The sequence below is a fragment of the Diadema antillarum genome, unplaced genomic scaffold (assembly GCF_040938485.1).
Source record: "Diadema antillarum isolate AM-2024a unplaced genomic scaffold, OU_Dant_1.0 scf00000047, whole genome shotgun sequence".
Lineage (NCBI taxonomy): Eukaryota > Metazoa > Echinodermata > Echinoidea > Diadematoida > Diadematidae > Diadema > Diadema antillarum.
This window is the reverse complement of record NW_027270936.1, coordinates 1423899-1450588: the sequence shown is the minus strand read 5'-3', so window position 1 is coordinate 1450588 and position 26690 is coordinate 1423899. Positions and strand designations below refer to the sequence as shown.

Below are 26690 nucleotides of genomic sequence, written 5' to 3'. Positions count from 1 at the left end.
GTGAGAGCATGACATCATCAACTTGCTGACTTGATATTCATAACAACTGATCAAGAAATGTTTTCAAAAAAACTTTGAAATTTCAAAATGTGATAACTTCCATATTTCATATCTGATTTTGATCATTTTTGCACTGTTCTGCAGGGATTCTTTTTTCTTTCTTATGAAATTGATAGAATGTGGGATTGAATTTCTTCTTTAAAGGTTGGTATTTTTAATAATTGTGGATGAAATGAGAATCACGGTAGCATCCATTGATGTTGGCTGTCTAAGTTGGTGTGAATGTAAGGCTCAGTACGTCTACAGAGCTGTACTACAAAAACTGCAACAGTTTTTGACATGGTCCAGTAAGAAAATCATAAATGAATTATTTCAAGTTCAGTCTCCCAGTATGTAATGACTGTCTTCCCTCATTATGACCTGTGTTTATCTCCCTCCCACTTTCTCTCTCTCTCTCTCTCTCTCTCTCTCTCTCGCTCTTTTGCTGACTCTCCTTCAAGATGCTATTCATCCGTGTGGCAGGCAAGTGCTGTAATGGGGTTAGGAGCGAGTAATGCATATTTTATGACTAATTGAAATGAAGGTAGCTCATGAGTGCACAACTTGCCGTGGGAGCCGGTGGCACATCTATCTGCCGGTGATTTAGCTGCCTTAGTCATCCCAAGGCATGGGATGATGCGATGCTGCTGACAACATACAAAATGCAGCCAGGCTAAGTCAGCACTGAGGTTGCCCTCCTTATTCCCCCTCCATCCCTCTCTGCCCCTTCTTACCACCCCCCCCCCCCCCCCCCCCAGGTGTTAGGGTTGGGGTTCTCAGGGAGAAGATGGAAAACACTTTAGACTTGAGGCATAAATGAAATGAATATGTACATTTCTATTGTCACTTTAAACAATGTAGTGTGGCCTGTCAATGTTAATTGACTGTGATGCAGCCATATTCAATTTGTCACTGCTATGAAGGAGCAGGGAGAATGCTTTGCAGAAAGCTACAATCATGCACTGCCACTGGACTCGCATATTTATGCATTAGCAGACAGTCATCTCATCTATGGCAGACCCAGCCCTGTCTTATCCATTCATCTTCTGAAACTAAAAGAAAAAAAAAAACTCGTTTCTTGTGCATTCATGTCCTGAGAATGGAGCTCTTGAAAATTGATGGTGGTAGCAAGTGCTCCACATCCCATGAACATCATGTCAAGTGGACAATACAAAATTTCTGTACTAGCGGCATGCTTATGCCCCACCCTCTTCTGGCTTCTATTCAGACTGCAGTACATATTTGAGTAAAAGAAATAGAGTTTATTCTCTTGAACATGTAGCTTCAACCTGCAGTATTTCCTGCGACTTCATAAAATGCTCTGCCCACCCCCCCCCCCCCCCCCCCCCCCACCTTGTGAGAACACCAGTTGCTTTACAACAAGTCTGCACAGCAGTGTGTATCATCTTCACTTTCTGGACTGTGGTGCAATTCCTGTTCTCAAGATCATTCTAGATATTAGAATGTGGAAGCTACGAGTGACTGTAAATGACATGCTATCCTTCTGGTTTTTCTACCCTTTTGTTGAAATTGTGATTTACAATGTATGCGATGGGATGTACAGACCTGCTGTACTTGACATTCCCTCGAGTGTCTGGGGTGTTGCCCAGAGGCTCCGTTAATTTGTTTCCTCTTATCATCAGCGTAAGGAAGGGGGTCTGCATGTACTTCAAGCATTTCCCATATGTCACAAGAATATTTTGTATGCATGGTACTGTCATCCAGAGGATGCTGCAGCATTGTTTTCTCTAAATGCAGTGTAGTGGAAATGATAACCATAACAATACTTCTCCCTTTCCTTCCTTCCTCCTTTCAGTATCTCCAAGCTCCCGTCTAGTGTTATTGGAAGTGATGTCAGAAAAAGGAGTCCATGCTCGTTTTTTTTTTTCTCTCTGCAGACCAGCAATATTTGTCTTATTTGCAGCACTAAATTGTTACTCTCATTTCTTGTTATGCCCACCAACTTCCCACTTAAAAAAAAAAGGGGGGGGGGAAGTAGTTTAGGATGTTTCAAATGAAAGATGTAATAATCCCAAAGTTATGTTGTAAGATATGAATTTATACACTTTGTATTAAACTGATGATCTTTATCTATTCCTATCCGAAGGCATATTTTTGGGACCATATAATTGAGATTTTAAATCAGTAATGATATGTACATGTATGACTAGGAATGCAGTGTTGCTGATTGTTCATAACAATAACACAGGAAATTATTTTGAGATACTGTTATCCTTCACAGGTCTATACTCCTCATAGTAGCAAAGAAGTTGTGATTTTATTGTGTAGCTGTACAGTGGTTCTGATGGACAGGACTGAATTCATTTTGTTTTGCATCTGTTTACTCAATCTCAAAACAGGCATACTTCAAGTGTAACTGGGGAAGCAATCAAGTAGTACACACTTACAGATCCATGGTTAGGAGTGCCATCTATCTAGCTACAGAATGATGGTTAAAGTAGTAGTAGTAGTAGTAGTAGTAGTAGTAGTAGTAGTAGTAGTAGTAGTAGTGGTGGTAGTAGTAGTTGCTCTTAATATGGTGATACATAATGTATTTTTGAAGCATTGTCACTTAATTGGTGAGCCATGTGTGAGAAAGAGGCCTATGGTTGAGTCTATGGCAACCAAATCCCAAATGCTCCTACACATACAGCTGCTATGAAACTGTAGTGGATACCAGGAAATGATACCAAAGGATCTTATTGAATTAATATCATCTTTGCTTTATTGAAAGAGCTCTCAGCTTTCATTAGTTGCATGAATGTTATCAATCGAAACATGGTTCATCTTCAGATAACATACAGCTCTGTAGACAATAAAGACATCACAGAAAAGACATCACAGACATTGTTGGAAATATATTCCCTTGTATGGAAATTATTATTTTCCGTAGAGTTTTCATTGGAGGCAAACAACATTTGAATGGGCCCAGGGTCACAGGTTAAAAAGTAAAGTGCTGTATATAAATTTGAACCCAACAGAATTTCCATGATTTCCCCTCCCAAACTTCCAATGTTTACACTTTGTAACTTCTAAACTATATTTGAGGCATTGCGTACTACGTTACATAGTTTTACCTTACACTTGTATATTCACATCTGGTATGTTGCGTGCATGATTGTACATGTACATGTATCAATATGTATATCACCCTGTATATATGCCATTCATTTTGCAAGTGGTTGAATCTGCAGTTCAGAACTGCGTGGAAAAGAGAAAAGTTTGAAATTGAGATTTTCCACCTTGGAGATGGTACACAATGCACTTGTGTCAAACTTACCAATACTAAATTTCACAAATTGGTTGACTTGCAACTGCAAAAAATTGATACACCATACCTGTTGCGTATGAAGTATACAGTGTACTTGTACATATTCTTCCACGTAAATGGTGTTGGGGTTGCATGTTTGTGTGACAGACCATGGATTTTGCAGTTACGTGGAGTGATTCATTACAGTTTCTGAACGCAGTATATATATTGTAACTCTATATTATACACATTTGAAGTGATATTCACAAGCATTGAGCATACATGATTTCAGACGTGTTTTGAGTTGAAACAGTGTGCAGACATTTGAATGACTCTAGTCTTTTGCACCACCACTCACAAAATGGAGATTCTCTTATAAGATGCTTATAGGCTTCTATTTACACAATATGTATGTGCACATCTACTTAATCTGGGCCCTTTACGTAAAACTTGAGATAAACTGTATAAGTCAGAATACAAATATACATTTGTACATTGTAAGTCTCCAATTACCTGACTTGCATTTGACTTTTTGACTTACATTTAATTGCGTTTTTTGTTTTAGTTTTTTACTTAGCAGGGCCCTGATTTCCTAGTATGATGAGCAATAGTCATGCTGTACACTGTGTCATCCCATATCAGAAAAAAATATTCATGAAAAAAATGTCTTACTTCTAAATATTAAGCTACACATGTGCTTTGTTATAAAGAGATCATGACAGAAACTAAACTCAACCTGCAATGTACTACAGAGGGCAAATTCTGTGTTGCAGAATATATGCCGCTGACTACTTTATGAAATGACTGTCTCTGCATTGTTGTTAGTTTTTTTTCAAATTCAAGGGCAATGTGTGACATTTGCAGTGCAAACACTGAAAATATTTTCCATGTGACTATCATGGTTGCGATAACATCAAAGCTGGGGAGGGTGTAATGAACCGCTTTTGATGCCCCATTAAATGTGAGTTTCATCAAAATTGCACCTAATGAAGTCATCACATCAAAGCCGACCAATTGGTGTCTGGATCTCGGCAATTTCCACATGGCTGTCGTGCAAGGTCTCTTGTTGCCATCGATGAACATACATGTAGAGTCAACGCAAACATAATCATGATCTAGTGAAACTGCTCTATTCAATTATTTTGGGTTAGCTCATGATCAAATGCTTTATACAGTAGGTCCACCAGTCATTGTGGATGTAATTGCAATGCATCACAAGGCAAATACTTGTGTGCAGGGCACATTGTCTACACATGTATACTGTTCTGATCAAAAGATGCTGCATATCATATGTGGCATTATAAGTTAGTAAGTCAGAACCCTGCTGTATGGGGGAGGGGGAGATCATATGGATCAAAGCTCAAAAGATAGGTCAATTTTTAAGCCATCAAAATGGAAAGAAAAAATAATCTGATGTCATATTCCTAAAGTTACCACATTACCAAAGTACTTCACTGCAGTACACCTAGTACATCACTTTTAGAGCTTCTAAGTCTTCCTGATATTGCAGGAGGCTCCCTAAAGGATTAGATACATGTATCTTCATGTGATAGACAAATTTGACAGCCTTCCTGATCAAGGAATTGCTTTTGCCTATCACTGTAGATTGAGGTGCATGTGACACACAGTATCTGCCTTATTACCACAGTACTCTTGAAATTTCTCCCTGTTTTTGGTGTGGAATTTTTGCTGTCCTGATTCAACTTGCTCAAGTCTTTCAGGCTGTACCATTATTTATTTATTTTTTTATTTTTTCGATTTTTGATCTTTTAGAATTTGACAATCGCAACTGACAGTATCTCAAAGTTTGGGAAATGATGTGCATTCATAACATTTGCACTGAGGGTAATTCTGTTGTGAATTTCATTGTTTGCCCATGGTGTGGCTGGATGTATACATTGCAGGAGTGCCAATGTTTAGATATCAAAATGAATGTTTGTTTGGTCTGTTAGTTTGTCCTACCTTTAATATGTTTCAGCTTTTACTGGAATAAATTTATCAGATGGCTTTGCATGGTTTCTGAGGCATCACAGTGTACAGCTGTATTTCAACTTCATTGATCACATATATACAGTGTAGAAAACAATATCTGTGATGGAATTTGTAATCTCCAATCATCATTCGCATCATGGCTAAATGTGTGTATGTTGTATTCAATGATGCTGAATTCAATAGAATTAGATTAAAGATGTTATATATTGAAAGTCATCGCATGAAGTCATGAAGGCCTCATGGTCTAAACAGTTTCTGTAGCCCATGAATCAATGCTGATAATTTACCATCTACCCATGGTACATAGATATTTTGTGTTTAATGTTGTTTTTGTTGTTGTTGCCAGTACCTATGTTGCCGAATGAGATTCAAAATGACATCCAGACTTTACTTTGAATGTTTATGATTTTTGTGTCCCTGTCCCTCCAACTTTCAGCAATCCAAAGAGGTGTCGCTGGAGAACATCAGCTTTCAGCCACCGAACATCGAGCTTCCGGACAATGCCTCGGCCTTCAGCATCTACGCGGCGGTGCGGCAGTGCATCTTGGAGAGGGAGACCCGCGAGAGAGCCATCATCCTCTCGCGGGCCAGCGACGGGAGGACGGAGGACGGGAATGGGGACGGTGATGCGGAGAAGGAGGACAAGGTTATTCCACTGTCAAAGGTACAAAAATGAGTGGGCGTCGTCAACACTGGGTGTACTGTAAAAGCTGTTATTTTTGCGAATGAGGAGGTCACAGACATTTTTGCGAGATGTTGTGTTCACAATTTGACGCTGAGGCTACTGTATACACGGTGTATGCACTACTGATAATGCCTGTCTGTTCACAATATTTTGGCCTGTTGTTAAATTCACGGCCCAACAGTGATTCACAAAATTCGTAAAAAACAGCTTTTATAGAATGTTTAGGATGCTGCAATATGTGCAGTCTGTATACACCATGTTGATTCAATACCGTTCAATATGTGCCTGCCTGCCTGGGTGTGAAATGTTTTGGCCTTTGCAGCCTGCATCATAGCTTTAGTTGCTATGCAACACTTTGTTAAATTTCTGGCTGCAATCATAGGCACTTTTCAATTGTGTGGCCGACCTACAATGGACTCAAAGTGTGATGGGAACATAGATTTTGTTTTCACTTGCATTTTGTCTACTAAGAGTGACAAGTGCACGTTGACATTATGTGATTGAGGTAAGAATTTGTCAATTGTATCATTACAGTATCAGTGAAAAAAAAGAAAATTGTACATCATCAGATTCATCTTAGCTTTATTATCATTTTTTGTAAAGTGTTGAGTCAGTACCTCTCTACTATATGAGAATACTGTATAATAGTCAACCCAATACAACCTTCAACAAATTGTTGAGTACCAGGTGACATTAGGGTATGCAATATGCTATAGTAAGTGAAGTAGTTCACAGAATGTTTGTAAGCACTGAAAAAAAACCAGGAAAAAATATTGACTGCAGATGTATGATTCAGGAAAGGGAAAAAGACTGGAAACAAAATCAAAGGGGGAGAGAGTGATCACAAATGCAATTTGTCAGTCTGTGTAAAATGTGCATGTTTCAAAAGTAAACAAGTCTTGTCAATATATGTGTATTAGAGAACTGACATAAACCATCCTAGATCTTAATCATCTGCCATGTTGTTGCCATGCAACAGATGGTCGGGCTGGGCCTGCGCAGCGTGTTTGAACTGATCCGACAGACGAGGGCGTCCCATCCTGCATTCTGCGTCAAGGCTCTTGGGGCTCTCCTGGACATCTTGCAGGGGCAGACTCCAGAAGGACTGAGCCGGGAGCCAGATGACATCCTTGGTAGGCCAGCTATGCCCCCTCTTTCTCTCACCTTTGCCCACCTTCCAACCTTTTTTTTTTTTTTTTCCTTTCTTCCTTTCTTTTTTTTTTCCTTCTGTCCATACCCGCTTTATAAACCGACAGTCATGTCACAGGACCTTGACTTGTCCAGAGTTCTGATTGGTTGGTGGATGAGTTTTAATCACTGCATCAGTTATCTATTTACTCAATCCTAAAATATGTACATAATGCTGTATTTTTATTTTATATTTTTTCTGTATCAATGCAGTTTGAAACGTCAGCATTAAGCGCTTATGATAATGATAAAAATAAACTAGAAATGTCGCTATGGCGACTGGTATGCCTCCGCCATAATGCATGATTCTCCTAATGGGTCTATAGTACATGTGGACAATGTGTGATTACATTTTAACAAAATTGGCAAAATATCAAAATGACATGTTTGTCACAAATGTATTGAATGTTTACCTTCCTTGACCTACACGTGTATGTTTAATTGGATGAATTGGAGGAGAGCATGTATTTGGGGATTTAAGAACTTTAACTTGACTTTGACCCTTTCATAAGTTTATGCACCGAGTAATTTTCAAGGTATGGAGAAAAAGTGCAATTTCTGTATTGAACAGTAAATTGTTATCATTTTCATCTGGCCTTTGATTTATAAGAGAATCACTGTCAGGCAGAACATACATAAATATGTACTAAGTTTCAAGATAACTTGAGCCACTTCCGAGATATGGAGAAAGAAGTAAGTTCAGCACTTTCACTTTGACCTTTTGACCTTTGACCTTCTTGGCAAAAAAAAAAAAAAAATCCCAGATAATTTCTATTGGGTTATACATGCATACATCAAGTTAAACAAAATAATCTTGCTGGCATTGCATAAATATAAGGAAAATAGTAAAATTTTGAAGTATTGCCTTGACCTTTGACCCCTGACCTTTGACCCAAGGAACCCTGAATTCCCTAGATAACCACTGCCAGTCAGTACATGCATATATACTATGTTTCATGAAGATACCTTGAACAATTTCCAAGATACGGAGAAAAAAGTAAAATTTTAACACTTTACTTGACCTTTTGACCTTTGACCTTTTGACCTCATGACCCCAAACTTTCACCAGAGAATCTTAATTGGGTAATACATGTATACACTAAGTTTCAAGAAAATATCTTTAGGCATTGCATAGATATGGGGGAAATAGTGAAATTTTAATCATTTGACCTTGACCTTTTGACCTTTGACCTTGAGCATGTGCACCCAAAAGTTGATAGGCACAACTTCACCCCCTAATACACATACATGCCAAGTTTCATTAGGATACCTCAAAAGGTTTTGGTAGTTACCCTGTCCACAAAATTCATTACGGACGGACGGAAGGACGGACGGACGGACGGACGGACGGACGGAAGGACGGACGGACGGACGGACGGACGGACGGACAACCCGAAAACATAATGCCTCCGGCACCACTTCGTGGCGGAGGCATAAAAATAATAATGTAATGATAATAATTATGATGATGATGATGATGATGATTATTATTATCATCATCATCATCATCATCACCCTCATCATCATCATTGTTATGTATCAGTTATTGTGCATCACAGTCATAAAGGTCAATATTGATCCCTTGTGACTCATTAACAAAAACTTAGGGATATGCTGACAAGATGAATGTAACATACAATTGTATGCAATACAGAGAAATGGTGAACCTCTGTCCCTCTCTGAGTGTAATCACCAACCTTTGAACACAGTCTGCTGTTATGTAATGGGACCTCAGCATTTGTACATATTTCCACCTGTATACACATACAAATATTTTATCTGTTTGTTGTTGTTTATGCGTGTGTGTGTGTGTGTGTGTGTGTGTTTGAGTGTGTGCGCGCATGCATACGTGGGATGCAGTGCGAAGAAGTTTTGTGTCTTTTTCAACTGGGTTGTACAATGTATCATGGCAAATACTTGATAATCATTCCTAAGTCAGCATACTTGGCCATGTAATCCCATAAATGGCATCAGTACAATGTAGTTGTGTGAACCCTTGCGAAATTCAGCGAAATTTCCTGCAGTCTTTACTGGTTTGATATTGACATGGTAAGAAACCGTGAGGTGCTAAAGGGTAAAGTGTGTAATGAGCATGTGACTCCATCACATGCCTTGCCGCTCAAAATTATTGTGCAGGACAACAACAAAATAATGATAATAATGAAAGAGAGTGTATATTGCATTTTAGGTAGTATGAAAAAAAAGCGAAAACATAAGGCTCTGTCTATTGAAGCATGATATGTAGAATAGCATCAAAGTCCCATGACAGTGATGTCAGAAGAAGTGAGCCTGTAGGGCAGTCCTGGTACTTCTCATTACCAAGCCATGCATGGCTTGCCACATTGTAAATTTTAGTTGTGGAAGTTCAAGGAAATGGATGAAAAGGTAGCAACAGAAACCTTTCCAAAAACTCCTTGATGATGGTGCCTTCCATGTATTTGTACATAAAGTCATCAGATCCCCCCCCCCCCCCTCCGTTTTGTGTTGTTTTTCTTTTTCCCACAATAACTCATGTGTTGATTTGTTGATCTGTCTTTTTTTTCTGTGGTTCAGGGAACTAAATTTCCTGATTTGTGTGTTTACATACTTGTGTTTGTATCATTATTTGTTGTTGTTGCTATTGTTGTTATTGCTATTGTCGCTGTTGTTGTTGTTGTTGTGTGTGTGTGTGTGTATGTGTGTGGATCCATTGTGCTTTGTGTAATGTGTATGTATCCCTATATGTGTTTTGTGTGTACATTGTATGTGCATGTTTGTGTATGTTTGTGTTTGTGCATGTTTGTGTGCGTGCGTGTGTGTGTGTGTGTGCATTTTCTCAGTGTGCTTTTGTATCAATATGGTAAAGGATACTGAGGAATGCATTTACAAAGAAAAAAAAAACAAGTGAAGAAGTGAAAGAGGAAGAAGAGGGATGGAAATGACTGACTATGAAGAGAGGAGATATAGGAAAACGGTGGTCAGAAAATCATGAATAGGAAATAATACACCATTCTGAGCTGTCATATATTTTCTTTTTTGTCTTCCTAAATTCTTGTGTAGACACACACACAAAGACATTAAGTGTGGTCTTTCATTTGTAAGATGCATAGCACAGTAGACTAGGGAAGCGTGCCCGGACATTGTCATCCCTGCAAACCTTGAACATTTCAACTAACACTCAGTAACAGTCACATTGTCCAGTTGGTCACAGATCACATCTGCCATCTGTTGAGTGCTCCCTGGGGTGTAGAAGGGAAATGTGCATTTAAAGAGCAGTTCGGCTCCTCGTATAAGTTGGCCCTTTTCAGATCAAGAAATGGCATATTACATCATACAGAAAGAATTGGCAAGGTTTCATCAAAAACTCAAGATTTGAAATGAGATTTGTGCAATTCTAAAGTTTTACATGTTTTTATGAAACATTGATACTGCAATATGTTGTAGCAATTAATCATGTACATGTACATATATATATATCAAAATGGGATAAGGTAGCAGTGTCATGACCACACAAGTTTTCCATTGACTCACACACTATCTTCACTAAAATCCCTTTTGTTGTTGTTGACATGGAATCTGAAAGAAGAAACTTGTGTCATTTGTGTGAGATTTGTCTTGTGTTGCAATATCCTAGCAGTAATGACCTCATGGGGAAGAAAGTTGTAGTTGACATCTCAATAACCATACTTTGTGACTTTTTATCACATTTTTGTGCACAAATTACAAGAGATTTGTGAGTTTGTAACATAATCTCAACAAATTTCCCAGTATCATTATTTGGTATTGATATGTTAAAACCTTGTGTGTAATTTTTTGTGTGATTTTAATGAAACTTACCACTATCAAAGCAAATTTTATGTGGTGTGAAATAATATGTTTAAGTTTGATCCTCTTGCATACAAAAATGTAGACTAGAAGCTATAACAGAACAGATTTGACATGACTACAGCTCTGTTTAATGCAACATTTGAATATGAATGATTTAGAAAAAAAGTGAGGGAATGGATTTTTTCATTGTGAAATTGGGAAGCACCATACATTCATCTCCTTACATGTACTCATTACAATAACTATATTTAATTAAGATAAATAAATTAAGTAATCATATAAATACTCATATACAATGGAGGATGCTTTCCATGAAAAGCTTGAATATTGTAGATTTCTGTGGAGGAGGGGTAGAAAAGAGATAGCAAATCAATCTCTTGAATATATGGCTGCAATATTTTTCTTCTGGATGACAGGAGCCCTCTTTGAGCTACTCATGGACCTGGCCACGACGTCCGCGGAAGAGGACGAACACTCCCTGGCAACACTGAGCAGTGCATGCCTGCTCAGCCTGATGGTTGCCATGGGCAACACAGGCAAACTCCTGACTGGCATTTCGGCCCTGCTTATGATCGCAGGTCAACGACCTCTGAAGTCCCTGGAGGTATGCTTTCTTTCTTGCATTCCGTACACAGGAAAATGGCAATAACCAAACTAGATCATACAAATATATATACAAGAATGGAGTCAAAAAGGGCCAGAGCTTGTTATCCTAGCTGAATCTTCATCAGAGGCAAAATATTGTAAGAAATGAAGAAGAGATGCAACAAAAAGGCTGCAAGCCTAGATTTGTAGAGCATTATGCAGTTTCTTGAGAAAGGATAGCAAAACAAACATAATACAGTAAACCTCGCATGAGTCGAAGCTCTCGGGACTGACAAAAATGCGTCGACTTAAGTGAACTTCGACTCTCGCGAGAGTCGATTTTTTTTCGACTCACAGTTATGTACATGTATTATAGTACATTTGCATGCATGTGTGTGTGTGCGTGCGTGCGTGCGTGTGTGTGTTTGCATTCAAATTTGTCTGTTCTTGAAGATAATGTTCTTATTTTGTTCTTAATTGAACATGGAATTTGTATCAATACTAGTAGTTAAACGTAGTTTTGAGAATGTCTGCGCTAATGTGGCAATGTGCATGTGTTATGTCTATGGTGCAATATAGGTAGCCATCTCTGTCAACCTACCCTTGAGACAAACACTCTCCCAGGCCCATCCCACCTCCATTGAACAAAACTATACAGCCAGCCGGGCACGCACAAACAAGCTCCGCCCACTTGGCCTGTCACTAAAATATTAAAGCAGCGATTGGTTGACCAAGGAGTTCTGGCTTGACATGGATAAAGTATGGATGTGCTGTGTTTATGGATAAATGGATCGATGTGCTGTGTGTATACTATACATGTGTATGTATTCGACATGCGTGCGGCGGAGCGGTACGGTGAGTGTGCATGCTTACCTGCAGCAGGTCAGGGACGTGGTTCTGCAACATGCCGATTTTTTTGTTCTCCTCTAGATGTCATGAGAATGCCAGACAAATCTTCTTCGGCTCAAGTGATGTATACTATGTGTATTTTGTACAAAAGGGACTGAATGTTTTACTTCGACACAGCCGAAATTCGACTCTCGTACTTCGGCTTATCCAAATGTTTCTTAGGGAAAATACATAGGGGAAAATCGGGACTTTTTATTTTGCTTCGAGTTAAGTGATTTTCGACTCACTCGACGTCGACTTATCCGAGGTTTACTGTATGTTAAAGCTTTCACGAATGAATCATTTGGCACCCACATGTGAGATGCATAATACTAATCTCACATGTGTATGAAAAATCATGTTTCCCTTGCAAGAAGCAAAAAAAAAAAAAAAAAAAATCCCTCAGGCGCTCAATCAAAATACAGATGAAAAATTGAAAGAAATCAAAAAGCAAAACCCTACAAGGAAAAAGATAACAGAGTATTTTTGGGCTGAGATATAGTTTCATCTGCTCAGAAAAATAAGGAGAAAGTGATGAGCTGTTGCTGACTAGGGTTATCACCAGTGCCTACATGCTCTAAAACCAGAAACTTGTGTGTGCATAAAACCTTTGTGAATTTCATGAGGAGCCACGGTTCACGAAAGTAAAATGCACATGAACATTTTTGCCTACACAATGCATTGAATGTGAGTGGAAATTTGCGAAATTTTCATGCCGCGAAAAAGGTTGTCGGCTACAATTTAGGAAAGTTCCATGTCGCAAATGTTTCTGGTTTTACCTTAACGCTACGTTCATCTGCATCAGTGTACAATGAAGGCTACTGCTTCTTCGTTGGGAAGGACCAGTAGTTGTATCGGAGATACCTACCTGCCATTACATCATCATGCCGATCTACTTGTCCTTCCTTCTTGACATTGGTTTTGATTTTTTTCAGGTGCCAGCCATCATCGTTGCCCTCCAGCGCAGCGTCCATGCTCTCCTCGTCGGCAAGACGGTGTTCCCCAATTGGCTGACTCTCGGCGTGCCCAGCCAATCACTGATTGACACCTGGACCATTCATGGGCTTAGCGTCGGTGAGTAGAAATTAAGCCCATTCACACAGCCACCAATATTAGTAATTATTTGCATCCCGATTTGAATTGTGACACACACACACAAAAACAACATTCTTTTGTGTATGTGATCATAGTAATCGTGACTATTAGTGAGATTCAAATTTTGATCCGCACACCACTAAAGGTGTGCCATTTCCAAAATAGTCACGTTCCTTTTTTTCAGAAGAGTCACAATTTTTTTGCATTGCGAGGTGTGTATGAGTGGTGTTCCGTAATTGAAATGGTACCATTTTTTAATATCCCATTATGCAAGGTGCAATCTGGACAGTCGGGTCATAGTCAGACCAAACTCGGAGACTCATACATGTGCAGTTTGGTCTCGCTTGAACCGGTACGATGTAGGTCGTGAGTTTTCTTCATGAACTGGCACAATTTGTATCACAATTTTTTTGGCCTCTTTACATGTAAACCAGACCACAAAAAAGCATGATTTGAATCGTGATTTGAATTGCTCTTTTTCAGTGTTTGTGTGAATGTGCCTACTGTTGCCGTCTTTGATTTCAAGGTTCATTTTGTGAGCAGAATCAGGCCTCAGTAGAATGCATTCTGACTTGACTTTTGACTGTAACCTACAATTGTATGATCCTTGATGTATAAGTATGGGAAGCATGTACTAGTACATGATGGAATACAGAGACTTCTTATTTTGTTTGAATGATATAGTATATAGAACAGTGTATTTGGATTACAGACGTCATGGTGAATCACTGACATTATGCAAGAGTCATCACTGAGTGGGAGTGACCCCATAATTATCTGATATGATCTACTTTTAAGAAGGGAGGCTTGGATGTCCACGTGCTGTGAATAAAAAAAAACAAACAAAACACCAACCTGTTCCTTATAATGATAATTGCCATTTATTATACCCCCACCCACACATAGTGTGTAGGGGGGGTATACAGGAATCACCCTGAGGTCGGGTGGCCGGTCGGTCGGTCGGTCGGTCGGTCGGTCGGTCGATCGGTCGGTCGGGCGGGCGGTCGGGCGGGCGGTCGGGCGGTCGGGCGGTCAGTCCGTTGCAAAATCTTGTGGGTCGAACTCCTCTCTCATTTTTTGAGCAATTGACCCCAAATTTGGCATGTGTGACCGGTATCAAAGGTAGATGCGCAAGACACCTTTTTCGTTAGTATCGCATAATGCGTTGCCATGGCAACGGCATATTTTTGTAAAAACTTGTGGATCAAACTACTCTCATTTTTTGAGCAATTATCCCCAAATTTAGCATGTGTGACTGCTATCAAAGGGAGATGTGCGAGACACCTTTTTCGTTAGTATTGCATAATGAGTTGCCATGGCAACGGCAAATTTTAAAAAAATCTAACAAAATGTTGTGGATCGAACTCCTCTCTCATTTTTTGAGCAATTGACCCCAAATTTGGCATGTGTGACTGCTATCAAAGGTAGATGTGCAAGACACCTTTTTCATTAGTATCGCATAATGCGTTGCCATGGCAACGGCATATTTTCATAAAAACTTGTGGATCGAACAACTTTCTCATTTTTAGAGCAATTAACTTCAAATTTGGCATGTGTGACCGCTATCACAGGCAGATGTGCAAGAGACCTTTTTCATGAGTATTTCATAATGCGTTGCCATGGCAACGGAAGATTTTCATAAAAATCTTACAAAATGTTGTGGATTGCTCTACTCTCTTCGTTTTGTAGCAATTCAGTTTGAATTTGGGATATGCGATCAGTGTAATGTATATTTGTGCAAAACACATTTGATGTGTGTGGTAATGAATCTGTTGCCATGGCAACAGTATTTTTTTTTACCAATCATGCAAAAATGTGTGGATTAGCCTAACTCCTTCAGTTTTCAAGCATTTGGCTTAAAAATTGGCACATGTGACTACTATTGTATGTCGATGTGCAAACTTAATCTTTCGTGAGTGGTGAGCAATGCGTTGCCATGGTAACAGCTTTTGTTTACCAAAAAACATACAAAAATATTGTGGATTCAGCTAACTTCCTTTAGTCTTCGAGCATTTAGCTAGAAATTTGGCACACGCAACCACTATAGCATATAGATGTGCAAACTTAATCTTTCGTCAGTGGTGAACAATGGGTTGCCATGGTAACAGCAGCTTTTCACTAAAATGCATTCAAAGATATTGTGGATTCAGGTAACTACCTCAGTCTCTGAGCATTTAGCTTGAAATTTGACACATGTGACCACTTTAGTACGTAGATGAGCATACATAGTCTTTGGTCATTGTTTATCTATGTGTTGCCATGGTAACAGTATATTTTGAATGAAAATCATGCAGAAATATTGTGGATTCAGTTAACTCCCTCAGTCTTTGAGCATTTAGCTTGAAATTTGACACATGTGACCACTTTAGTACGTAGATGAGCATACATAGTCTTTGGTCATTGTTTATCTATGTGTTGCCATGGTAACAGTATATTTTGAATGAAAATCATGCAGAAATATTGTGGATTCAGTTAACTCCCTCAGTCTTTGAGCATTTGGCTTGAAATTTGGCTCATGTGACCACTATAGCGTATAGATGTTCAAACTTTATCTGTCATTATTGTTGAACAATGCGTTGCCATGGTAACAACATTTTTTTACCAAAAAGCATGTGGATTCCGCCAACTCCCTCAGTCTTTGAGCATTTAGCTTGAAATTTGGCACACCTGACCACTATGGTACGTAGATGTGCAAACTCAACCTTTCGTCATTGTGGATCATTGTGTTGCCATGGTAACAGCATAGTTTGAATGAAAATCATATAAAAATATTGTGGATTCAGGTAACTCCCTCAGTCTTTGAGCATTTGGCTTGAAATTTGGCACATGCAACCATTGTAGTACAGAGATATGCAAACTTTGTATTTCATCATTGTTGAACAATGTGTTGCCATGGTAACAGTACATTTTGAATGGAAATCATACAAACATTTCGATTAGATCCTAACTCTGTATGTTTAGAGCATTTTGGCATCATATTTGGCACATGTTGCCTCTACATTACTTAGATGTGCAAAAACTCTTTTGTCAGTGTTGAAAATGTGTTGCCATGGTAACAGTATATTTTGAATGAAAATGATACACTAATATTGTGAATTCAACTAAGCCCCTCATCCTGTTAGCATTTGGCTTGAAATTTGGCACATGTGACAGCTATGATATAAATTATAGTTGTGCAAACTTCATTTTTTTCTTAATATACAACATTGTATTGCCATGGTTACACAATTTTTAATAAAAACCATAGAAATTGTCAGTTTATTTATCTTGCTCACTCAGTTTTTGAGCACTTGACTTGAGATGTGGGACATTTGACTAACAGTGAGCAATACATTTATTTACTGTTGGACAGTGCATTGCCACATATTTTTTTTTTCATTAAAAAGTAAAAAAAAAAATCCTGGTTGAGCTAATTTCCTCAGTTATGGGTGGGGGTATATTAATCACAATGAGTGATATTTCTAGTTGGAGTTGATGTTATTCCTCTGTGACTGTTGTAAAACAAAGACATTTGGCAAGATTTCGACACTATCACATCTTAGGTTCTAGTGATATAGTGATGAATACTTATGAGCAACATATTTTTCACTTTCAAAGTTTGAGAATGAAATTGGGAAATTTGTTATGGTGAATTTGCTGCCATGAAGGTCACACTTTCTACCAAGGATGTTGTTGTTGTTTTTTTTTGAAAGAAAAAGAACTGAAGTGAAGCATTTGACCAGGACTATCTTCTCTTTCGCTTCACTTACTGCTACAGAAGCATCAAACCCCACTGGTTTCAGTGCAATAGCCAGCGATGGCCGCTACCTATACATCCACGGTGACAAAGGTCTTATGAAGATAGGATCAGGCTACTCTGGCACCATCAAGGTTTGTTGAGGGAAAACCCCTTTTTTCTGTCTCTCTTTTACTCTTTGTTTGTAAAAGAGATAAGATTGTTTTAAAGGTACTGTTTACCATTGGGACCAGTGATTTAAAGAATGTTAGAGTTATCACATTTGATACAAATGTCTAGGTCAGTTGTATCACACAAAAGAAAATCCTACCATAGAAATATTTTGCAGTAAAGCCTAAAATATAAAGAGATATCACTATTTTTCGCAATAAACCATAACTGCTGACAGTTTATTCTAGAAACAATTTTATTGTAACTATTGTTCGCATTTTGTATATTCAAAAATACTTAACATTGATTATATTGATTAACATTTTCACATTGGTTGTTCCCATCCCTAACTCACATTTTAGAACTATTTTGAAGCACTAAAACTGGGTTTTTGTTTCGTCTGCAAATAGGAAATAATGCCTTTAATGATATAGGGGAACTTCAGATCATTTGTCGCTCAAAATGAGATATTGTGGATCAAAGGACACCTATCTCTTTCATAATTTTGATATTGTAACTATTACCAACTGATTCTGTTACTTGCAGATCTGTTTGACAGAATTTTTGTCCCTCTTTAATGTGTTTCATCACTGTTGCAGTGACTGGGTATAGATATACTGTGTTCCTATAGGTGGGGAAGTGCATATTAACCTCGTGACCTTGTGTCTGTGAAACTCAATGCACTGAGTTATTTAGTTGCTTTATTTAGAACTGGTATGCTATCATGTATTCATAGAATGGAATTTTGTGTAGCAATACATGGATAGAAGTCTTTTTTTTTTGTTAAATCATGTCGTGGGAAAAAAAAATCTGTTCATGGAATATGTTTGTGGTTCTGGGAGAAGCGTTGAAGAAATACAATGACTTTATCCTGCTCAAGTTTAGAAAGGGGGTTATTTTTGTTATTTTTGACAAAAGCAAAGAGTTAAGGGATGTCGCTAACAAATATTCTGAGCTCACATAATATAGTGGCTGTTGGTTGCCATGGTTGCAGGGTCACATCTATGCCTCCAACCCCACCGTGTACTCTGGGGAGAAGGGCTGGTTGGGGTTCAGCAGGAACCAGCTCCTCTTCAAGTGCCAGGAAGGCACCCAGGCTGCTAGGAATCTCTTGGTCAAGATCAGTTCCACAGACCTGAAGGAGGAGGGACAGCTTGCCTTGCCACCACTTGGTAGATTGTCTCTCTTTCTAGTTTGTCTTCTTTGTCTGTCAGTCTGTTCATTTACCGTTCATTCTCTGTACAGTTTTATGTCTCACTCTCTTTATTCCATATATTTGTCTGTCTTTGTGTCTGTTTGTTGTCTCTGTCTTGTAAGTAACTCTCTCTTTGTCTCTTATGCCACTCCGCTATCTTTCTCTCATTCTGTTTGTGTTTGTTTGTGTGTTTGCATGTATGTGGGTGTTGGTGTTGGTGTATGTGCGTGTGTTTGTGTTTGTGTTGTTTGTATGCGTAGGTGTGTGTTTGTTTGTTTGTGGATATGTGTGTTTGTGTTTATGTTCAGTTGTACCTTGTTTCAACGCTCTCATGACTTTGTTGCATATGTCTCCGTGTGTATTTCCTTTGGCATATCGCCAAATATCATTTCCATGGGGTTAAATGAAGTAATTGAAGATTTCAATACAAAGGAGAGATTGCTTATTTTGTCATACATGTAAATGTCAGTAAGCCAAACGCTTTAACATTGTGGCCTGAATATCATGTGTCTTCTTAATGAGTGCCAGTAATACAATGGATGAAATAGGAGCTTGTAAAATAAGCTGGAATCAATGGCATATGGTGGTTTGTTTCACTCTATAAGTCACCTTTTCAGTTGCAAGTCTACGTAAGGAATGTTACAATAAACTTTGATTGATGAATGCATAAACTTTAATCAATATATCCCTCATGTACTATATCATATATTGATTAAGTAATTAGTAAGTAAGTATTAATTCTACTTACAAGGTTTTTGGTTTACATGTTTTTTGGTTTGATTGTTTTATGTTTTCTAGCGTGCTCCGATTCTGGACTATTCTTCAGTGATGGAGTCAGTCTAGGAGTCTTGTCTTCAGTGACTGATGTGAGTCTATTGATCTTACTCTCAATGGCTTGTGCTTCCAGTGGCTGCTGTTGAAAACGTGTATTGTTCTAATGAGAGGAAAAAAAATGACTGTATTTTTTAAGTTGCACAGTGAACCCTGCCGCAGAGGAATCTGTTGAAATTGTTGTGGGACACTATGTTTCTGAATAATGAATGCAGTGATGGAAGAAGAACATGTTTTCCTTCTCTGAAACTTTGATTTTGTTTTGCGTGTTCAGTAGATTTCAACCATTCAGTCCCTATTGCATTGGTTTCCAACAGTCCAGTCAGTAGGATGAGATGGAAATGATGATGTACATTCTGCTACAAATCTCATGTAAATCTGTACACAGGATTTGATTTTATAGTTGGAGGATACTATCACAGGCTTGATCACAAACCAAAGTTGGCTTTTATCTGGCCACTTAACACCGCTATCAAGTTTGAGTTTGTCAATACCAGTGTCAAAGTGTTTACAAACAACATTGATATGGTGCCAAAAGGGCTGGAAATGCACAAATGAGAGGGCTTCCTTTTCATAGGCTCTATGTCTGTAATCCAGTCTCACTGGAGATGTGCTGTTCTGTCGCACATTGCAGGATACGTTTGTTGTACAGACCCTTGGCTCCCTGAGTGCTTTCTCAGTGGGCGTCGGTGGGGAGCTGCAGGCCAAGCTAGCCAGGAAGTGCCTGTTGGCGTACGGTGACCCAATGCCTGGTGGGGACAAGGACTCCAAGGACCCAGAAGAGATAGGTCAGTTGGGCATTGTTGTGTTCTCCCATCAAACACAATCCTATGTAGATGTACAGTGTAGTTAAAAGTGAAGTATTCAAATAAGTGAACCTACAAAATAATGTGGATGTACTAGAAGCACCTGAGACAATGTAATATATTCTTTGTAATGCTTTAACTGTGTGAAATGTGTTATTGAAATGATGTAGCATGCTGGTTACACTATTGCTTTTTCCTTATCTGATTGGTGACTTTACCTCATAGGTTCACCGTTATATATCGTATTCTTGGTAAAGTAATTTTTGTAAAGGCTTTGGAGCTAAGTGTACTGTGCTTTAATTCAGGCTGTATTCCTGACCGCGTAAGCTAAGTTTTCACGTGTGAATTGGACTGTGTCACTTCTCTCAGATCCAGGTGTGAATGAGGAGGTGACGATGGTTGGAGCAGGCAAAGAGTTTTCAATTCTCAGGAGCAACTCAGGAAAGGTGATCATCCCTTTGATTTCCTTCACCCAAATTACATGGCACTGATGTGCATTTCAGAGGGTTCTGTGATGGTTTCAGTGTGAATGAATGCACTTCTGTATTAGTGTCAGTAATGCACTCATGAAGTGCATGAAGCATACAATCAACTTATGCACATACATGAAACATACATACATGAGTGTTACCTAATGTAGTAAGTTTCTGTGGCTATTCAGTGAGCCGACTCCAGAGTAGCATTTTGTATCATAATTCAGGACTCTGTGTGAATTCCACACTGATAATAGAAATGGCACGAAGGCGAGGAGTAAGGAGATGAGATGAAGTTAGAACTTAGGAAGTCAAGATATTTTGTCAGAAGCAGTATGTTTTGCTAATTTAAAGAATAATTCCCTAGTGATATTGTTGCTTTGTATGAAAACAGAAAAATCAAAGAAGTATATCAGTGAAAATGTGGGAGACCAGACTAAAAAAGAGAAGTTATGAACTGCGAACACTAAGAGTGAGGTGATTTTTGGCGGCTCTTTGAGATCAAGGTGTATAGCAGGTCTCTATTTCATATGTACACAAAAATTCACCATTTTTAAGTTTTCTCCAAAGAAAATTTTTCTTTAGACCTGCTTTTGGCACATGATTGAGTAATACCTTTTTGCATGTCCCACTCAGTGCATAAGTTCTGTCCATGCCCAAATATTTGAGAAAGTGAAAATTAGTTAGGTTTAGTGTGTGAAACAAATTAATTAGCCAGGAAATATTGTAGTATTGGCCATCACTAACCTGTGCTAAAATCAACAGATCTTTGAATTGGTCCTCATCAGAATCATAAGCACTTCAGCATGAAATATTAAAAAAAAATAATGTCCACCTTCCTTATCACCTTTTTTTTTCACAGACTTGATCCTTCTGATTCAAAATGAAATGTATCTCCCACTTGATTTTCTTCACTATTATAATTTTGTTTATACGTAAGTGTGCTCTTTGGTGTAAATACCCATAAGTTACGTTGCATTATTCAATCAGCAATGTCATGTACCTTGTGAAAACAAAGGAGCCAGCCTTGAATCTGAACTTGATGTTTTCAAAATTTTGTTGAATGGAAGTGAATATTGCCGAATGACACTATAACCAGGAATGTACCTTGTTCTCCCTTCTTCCAATCATGCTGACAGATATACTTCATGGGGAAGTCCCAGAGTCTGGGTATCAAGCAGCTGGTCAGCCAGGGCGTGAGTCGATGGTCAGAGCTGCCCATCTCTCGCTCCCCCAGCATCGTCCAGTGCAGCATCGGGCACGACGGCCACCATGTGGTCATGCTAACAGACGAAGGGTGCACATACTTTGCAGGTACCGCCCGCAAAGGGGAGGATGGTGATCAAGGTGAGGAATTTCTTTATCTTTCTTTTTTCCCCCTCCCAGTGGGATGATGATAATAACGATAATAATATGGGGGGCATTTCATGAAGCGTTTTGGTCAGATATTTTTCTGACAAACTGTTACAAGCTACTGATATCCTTGCATCTGATTGGCTGAGAGCAAATTTGTCCGACAATTTTGTCGGACAAAATGCTTCCTAAAATGCCCCCCTGATCTCCTTTATCAAGGGTATCCTTTTCAGTGTTGCCACTGTTCTACCAGAGGGCCCTGCCATTATTATTACCCTAGCCTTGCTAGGTACCATTTTATACATAATGCTCGAGGGGGACATGGTGGGTAAAGACATATTGTCCAAGAATGAAGACACTTGACAGGATTTGAACTTGGGACTCTATAATTGAAAGTCTAAAAGTTTTATACACTATGCTACAAGGCGCCCACATAATATTTATGATATTGTCGCACATGTACACAATTCTCAAAAATACAAATCTAATTGTTGAGTTGAGTTGAATTTATTAACAACAAACATATTTACATGAATGCAGGAATAGGCAATGTATGCATTTGCATGAGCATGCGAGTATGACAATATGAATACAATAAACAAAGATATGTACAGATATAGATACATGCATATGTAATGATCATACATACATGTTTTGAGACTGTCTTTTGTAGCAGATTGACCTGCACTGAAATGAGTCATATTTGTAGGAGTGGCAGTGGCATATCTATGATGCATATGCCAAACTTGGTATCATATTGTCACTTCCAATATTACCATGATGTGTTTGCTGCCCCAGTGAAGGGACGGAGACAGATGAAACCCAGCAAGCCGGTCAAGATGCTCCGGCTGGACGGCAAATACGCCGTCCACTCTGCCTGCAACAACGGCAGCACTGCTGTAGTCACTCGGGAAGGGGAGCTCTACCTCTTTGGCAAGGACGTCCAGAACACGGAAGCTTCAACGGGTATGTGTATGGACATGACATTATAGTGTCTTCATTAAGGGGAAGTCCGTGTCCTCTAGCTGTTTGGAACACTTCAGTAAAGTTACTGAGATTTTGTAATCTTGATATCATTGCGATTATAAAAACATGCAGACTGAAATACTGTAAAAAGGTTCGAAAGAGAATGTTGTACTAAGTTTATTTTGTTATGTTCATTACCATAGTAAGTAGGTATAAATTAATAGTGAAAGGCATCGCAAACTTCTGACATGATTAGTAATGTAAAATAGGACCGTCTTGACTTTCCATCATGCACTTGGATAGGTTATGAAATTCCAATCCTGATGTTAAAGTTATGTTTATGATTTTAAAGCTAAGGATCTCCTCTTACAGAATTTGTCCCTGATTAAAAAGATATTCTCTTAAAATGTATTGTTGGCTTTGTGATACAAGGTATATCAGTTCCTTGTCTGAAATTTTCTGAACTTTTGTCTTAAAGCATATTTTATCAAAACCATAGAATGTCAAAGTGCCATAGAATGACATGCTGGATTTCTCCATGACATTCAAGAAGCCATAATTATCTTAATTTTGATCTGATTTCTCCCAAGTTTTCTATGACTTGTCTCTCTTTCACATGTTGAATTGGGCTCAACAAATTTCACTCATCACAGCTTTCTCTCCTGCATGAAATGATTCCCCTCGGGGTCTGCAAGCTGTAGGCTTCTCGGGGTAACCAGTCTGTTTTATATTTGTCGGTGGAATAGGTCTGGTCACAGATTTGAAGGGTGTACCCATCAAGGAGGTGGCCCTGGGCAAGGCTCACGTGTGTGCCCTGACCACCAGCGGCCAGCTCTACACGTTTGGCATCAGCAACAAGGGCCAGTGTGGCAGGGGGGCTCTGCCTGGACAACCAGCCAAGGACGGTACGTTAATAGGTGTCTCTCAATGAATCCATATTGAGTGTGTTTCATATCAGCATACCCATATCTCAATCCCATTTAGAAACTTTTCCTGTGGTTGTTTATCAATTTATTGTGCAAATTTTGATCACATATTCATGTATCAAATTGACAAATCTTTTTTTGGCATTAACATCTATCAAGTTGTTAGCAAATCTTCAACTTTTTTTTTTCATAAGATGCTGGCTGCTTTGTATAAACAAAGTTGGTTACATTACTTTGCTTGTTTCACCAAAGAGACTTGATCTATGATATATATATTTATATATATTATCTTTTGTTGTAATAAAACATACAGGGGCCATGGCTGAAGGAGCTGCCATAGCAACAGAGGAAGATGTTGAGGAGGAGGAGGTGGAGAAAGAAGAGGAGCCATGCCAGCATGAATGGGTGACGGATCAGTGCATGATGTGCACCTCTTGTGGAGAGTGCACTGGGTATGGGGCTAGCTGTATCAGGAGTCAGCGCCCAGGAAGGAGACCTGGCATGTGAGTTGCAGGGCTCTTGATGGTCTGGAGGTGTGCTCACGTGACCTCCTACATCAGAATTGCCCCCCATGTTTGTTAAACTCTTGGTGCATATGGAGTGTCCTGTGAGACAGGCTTGTAGCACTCTCTCTTTTAACAGATATGTCAGTGGCTGTTTTTATTGAAGACACAAAAGCCACTCATAGAGTGATTTGTGATAACACCAACAAGAGTAACATTGTATATGCAGAGTATTCATGAAAGTTTGGTTATACAATGTATGTGATACTAGATTGACTTCCTTTTTAACAACCACCTTGATTTGAATGAGTGCATAAAGTATTAGGAGTCTATATTTCTTTTTTTGTGTGTGTGTCTTGCAATCCCAAAGATGCTCGTCATTGCTGATGGATGTTGAAACACATAGTGTCATGTGAATTCCTGTTCTCATATCTATATATTCCTTGTTTTGAAGGTGTTGGCTAGTGTATCATTATCAAATCATCTTTTCTGTTATCTGTTACCTGTTCATTCAGGATATGTGGGTGTGGCTCTGGAGATGCTGGCTGTCGCAAGTGTGGTATATGTGCCGCCTGCAGTGGCGAGGGTGGAGGGGCGGGTGCAAACAATGTACAGGGTAACAACGGCCGCCGAGGGGGCAACATCGTCATGATGGGCAACGGCGCCCCCAATGACTGGCTGGGTCACCTGAGGGATGCCTTCATCCGACGGAAGGTGCACCACCGCCAGCTGGACTGGGTGCTCGGGAAGGAGAAGGCGAAAGGTATGAGAGTGAATGGAAGTGGGATGGAAAGATTGTCTTGCAATGATCAGTGACTTCCTAGCTCTAAGACAGAAAGTTGGAAGATATACTAGTGACACCATAGATGGTTGAGAAATATTTTGAGTGAGAGTTTTGTGTGTTCTGGTCCAGAATTTGGTCCCTGTGGTTTGAAAGAACATGTTGAAATGTAATCTTTACCTGGAACTTAAACAACAGATGGGAAGTTGAGTCAGCTGAGTGACAACGCCACATTTTGTGGCACATTCCCGTGTCATCTCAGCTTGACTCCAAATATGGGTATAACAGTATGAGCTGATCTAGGGGGAATTCCCCTGTATTCTGCAGGGGATTCCCCCAAAGCTGTATTGTATCCCATTTTGGCATGCTTCCACAGAGCAAGAATGGGTCTCTCTGATTTGGCAGCAAAGTTCTTGCTGACTGAATTCGTTCAACCTGTACATTCTAACTTTTTATCGTGGAGAAAGATCACAAGTTTTGGCTTCTGATTTGGTTGTCAGAATGTCCAGAGCTAGTTTATCTGATCTGTATTTTTTTTCTCCTTTTTTTTTTTGTGTATTTTTGAGGGGGGCATTTTTTACACTGACTGCAATTAACCCTCTTACTGCATTCCATTTCTGATGTCAAAAATTCTTGAGGTACTATTATATGTATATGCCTAACATTGTCATCAATGGAGGAGGAAAATGACTAGATTATATTAGTTTTGGTTAGTCTCTCACACACACACAGAAATGGTCCTTGTCATCAGTTTATGTCTTATGTTGTTGAAAACAAACACAAAATATATGCTGTCAATCATTTTGACTTATCAGAGTGCTCAAGTTGTTTAATTCAGTAAGGACTTAAGTCGAAGGACAGCTTTTTGTACTAGAAGGCATGTAGATTGCAGAATATATATTTATGTATTTGGAATTTGGGTAAGAAAAGAAGATGTGGCGTATGTTTTGAAATTAAAAAGATTTTGTCCTTTGAGAATGAATATGGCAGTGAAGCTTCCAAAAGACAAAAGGAGATCGGGGTCTTCTGCTTCGCAGATGATTTTTCCATTTTCTGTCCGTTTGCTTTGTTTTGTTTCTGCAAGACGAAGGAAGCAACAGTGGGGATGACAAGGAGCCAGAGAGGGACTTTGGGAAGCATGTCATCCACCCCCCTGGACAGGTCACAATTGGAACGGGCCAGTCACCAGTCAAGCAAGTAACATGTGGACTCCACCATTCAGGTGAGTAAGGGGGGGGGGGGGGGGGGGAGGGGGAGAGCTTACGTTGAGCTCATTATGGGATATTAAAATCTGTCGACAGTCATAACTTCATGACCATGGGTAGTGATTTAGACTGTGTTGTACACATTGTATGTGATGAAGAGTGAAGAGAATAAGTCGGAAAATACTCTTTTCATTGTTTGAAATCCTTCTTTGACATAAAAAAAATTGTATCAGCTG

General features: G+C 39.1%; 1 protein-coding gene across 1 annotated transcript in view; it reads left to right on the top strand.

Moving 5' to 3' along the window:
- Nucleotides 1–26690, top strand: part of LOC139715379 (E3 ubiquitin-protein ligase MYCBP2-like) — a 64400-nt gene that overhangs the window by 22656 nt on the left and 15054 nt on the right. Inside the window, exons 3-17 of the mRNA XM_071626951.1 lie at nt 5718–5945; nt 6946–7099; nt 11378–11565; nt 13370–13508; nt 17287–17399; nt 18410–18587; nt 19409–19476; nt 20076–20229; nt 20617–20693; nt 21860–22067; nt 22872–23039; nt 23786–23944; nt 24279–24468; nt 24984–25231; nt 26334–26471. Coding sequence (XP_071483052.1) covers nt 5718–5945; nt 6946–7099; nt 11378–11565; nt 13370–13508; nt 17287–17399; nt 18410–18587; nt 19409–19476; nt 20076–20229; nt 20617–20693; nt 21860–22067; nt 22872–23039; nt 23786–23944; nt 24279–24468; nt 24984–25231; nt 26334–26471 — 2410 coding nt within the window. The remainder of the gene's footprint in view (nt 1–5717; nt 5946–6945; nt 7100–11377; nt 11566–13369; nt 13509–17286; nt 17400–18409; nt 18588–19408; nt 19477–20075; nt 20230–20616; nt 20694–21859; nt 22068–22871; nt 23040–23785; nt 23945–24278; nt 24469–24983; nt 25232–26333; nt 26472–26690) is intronic.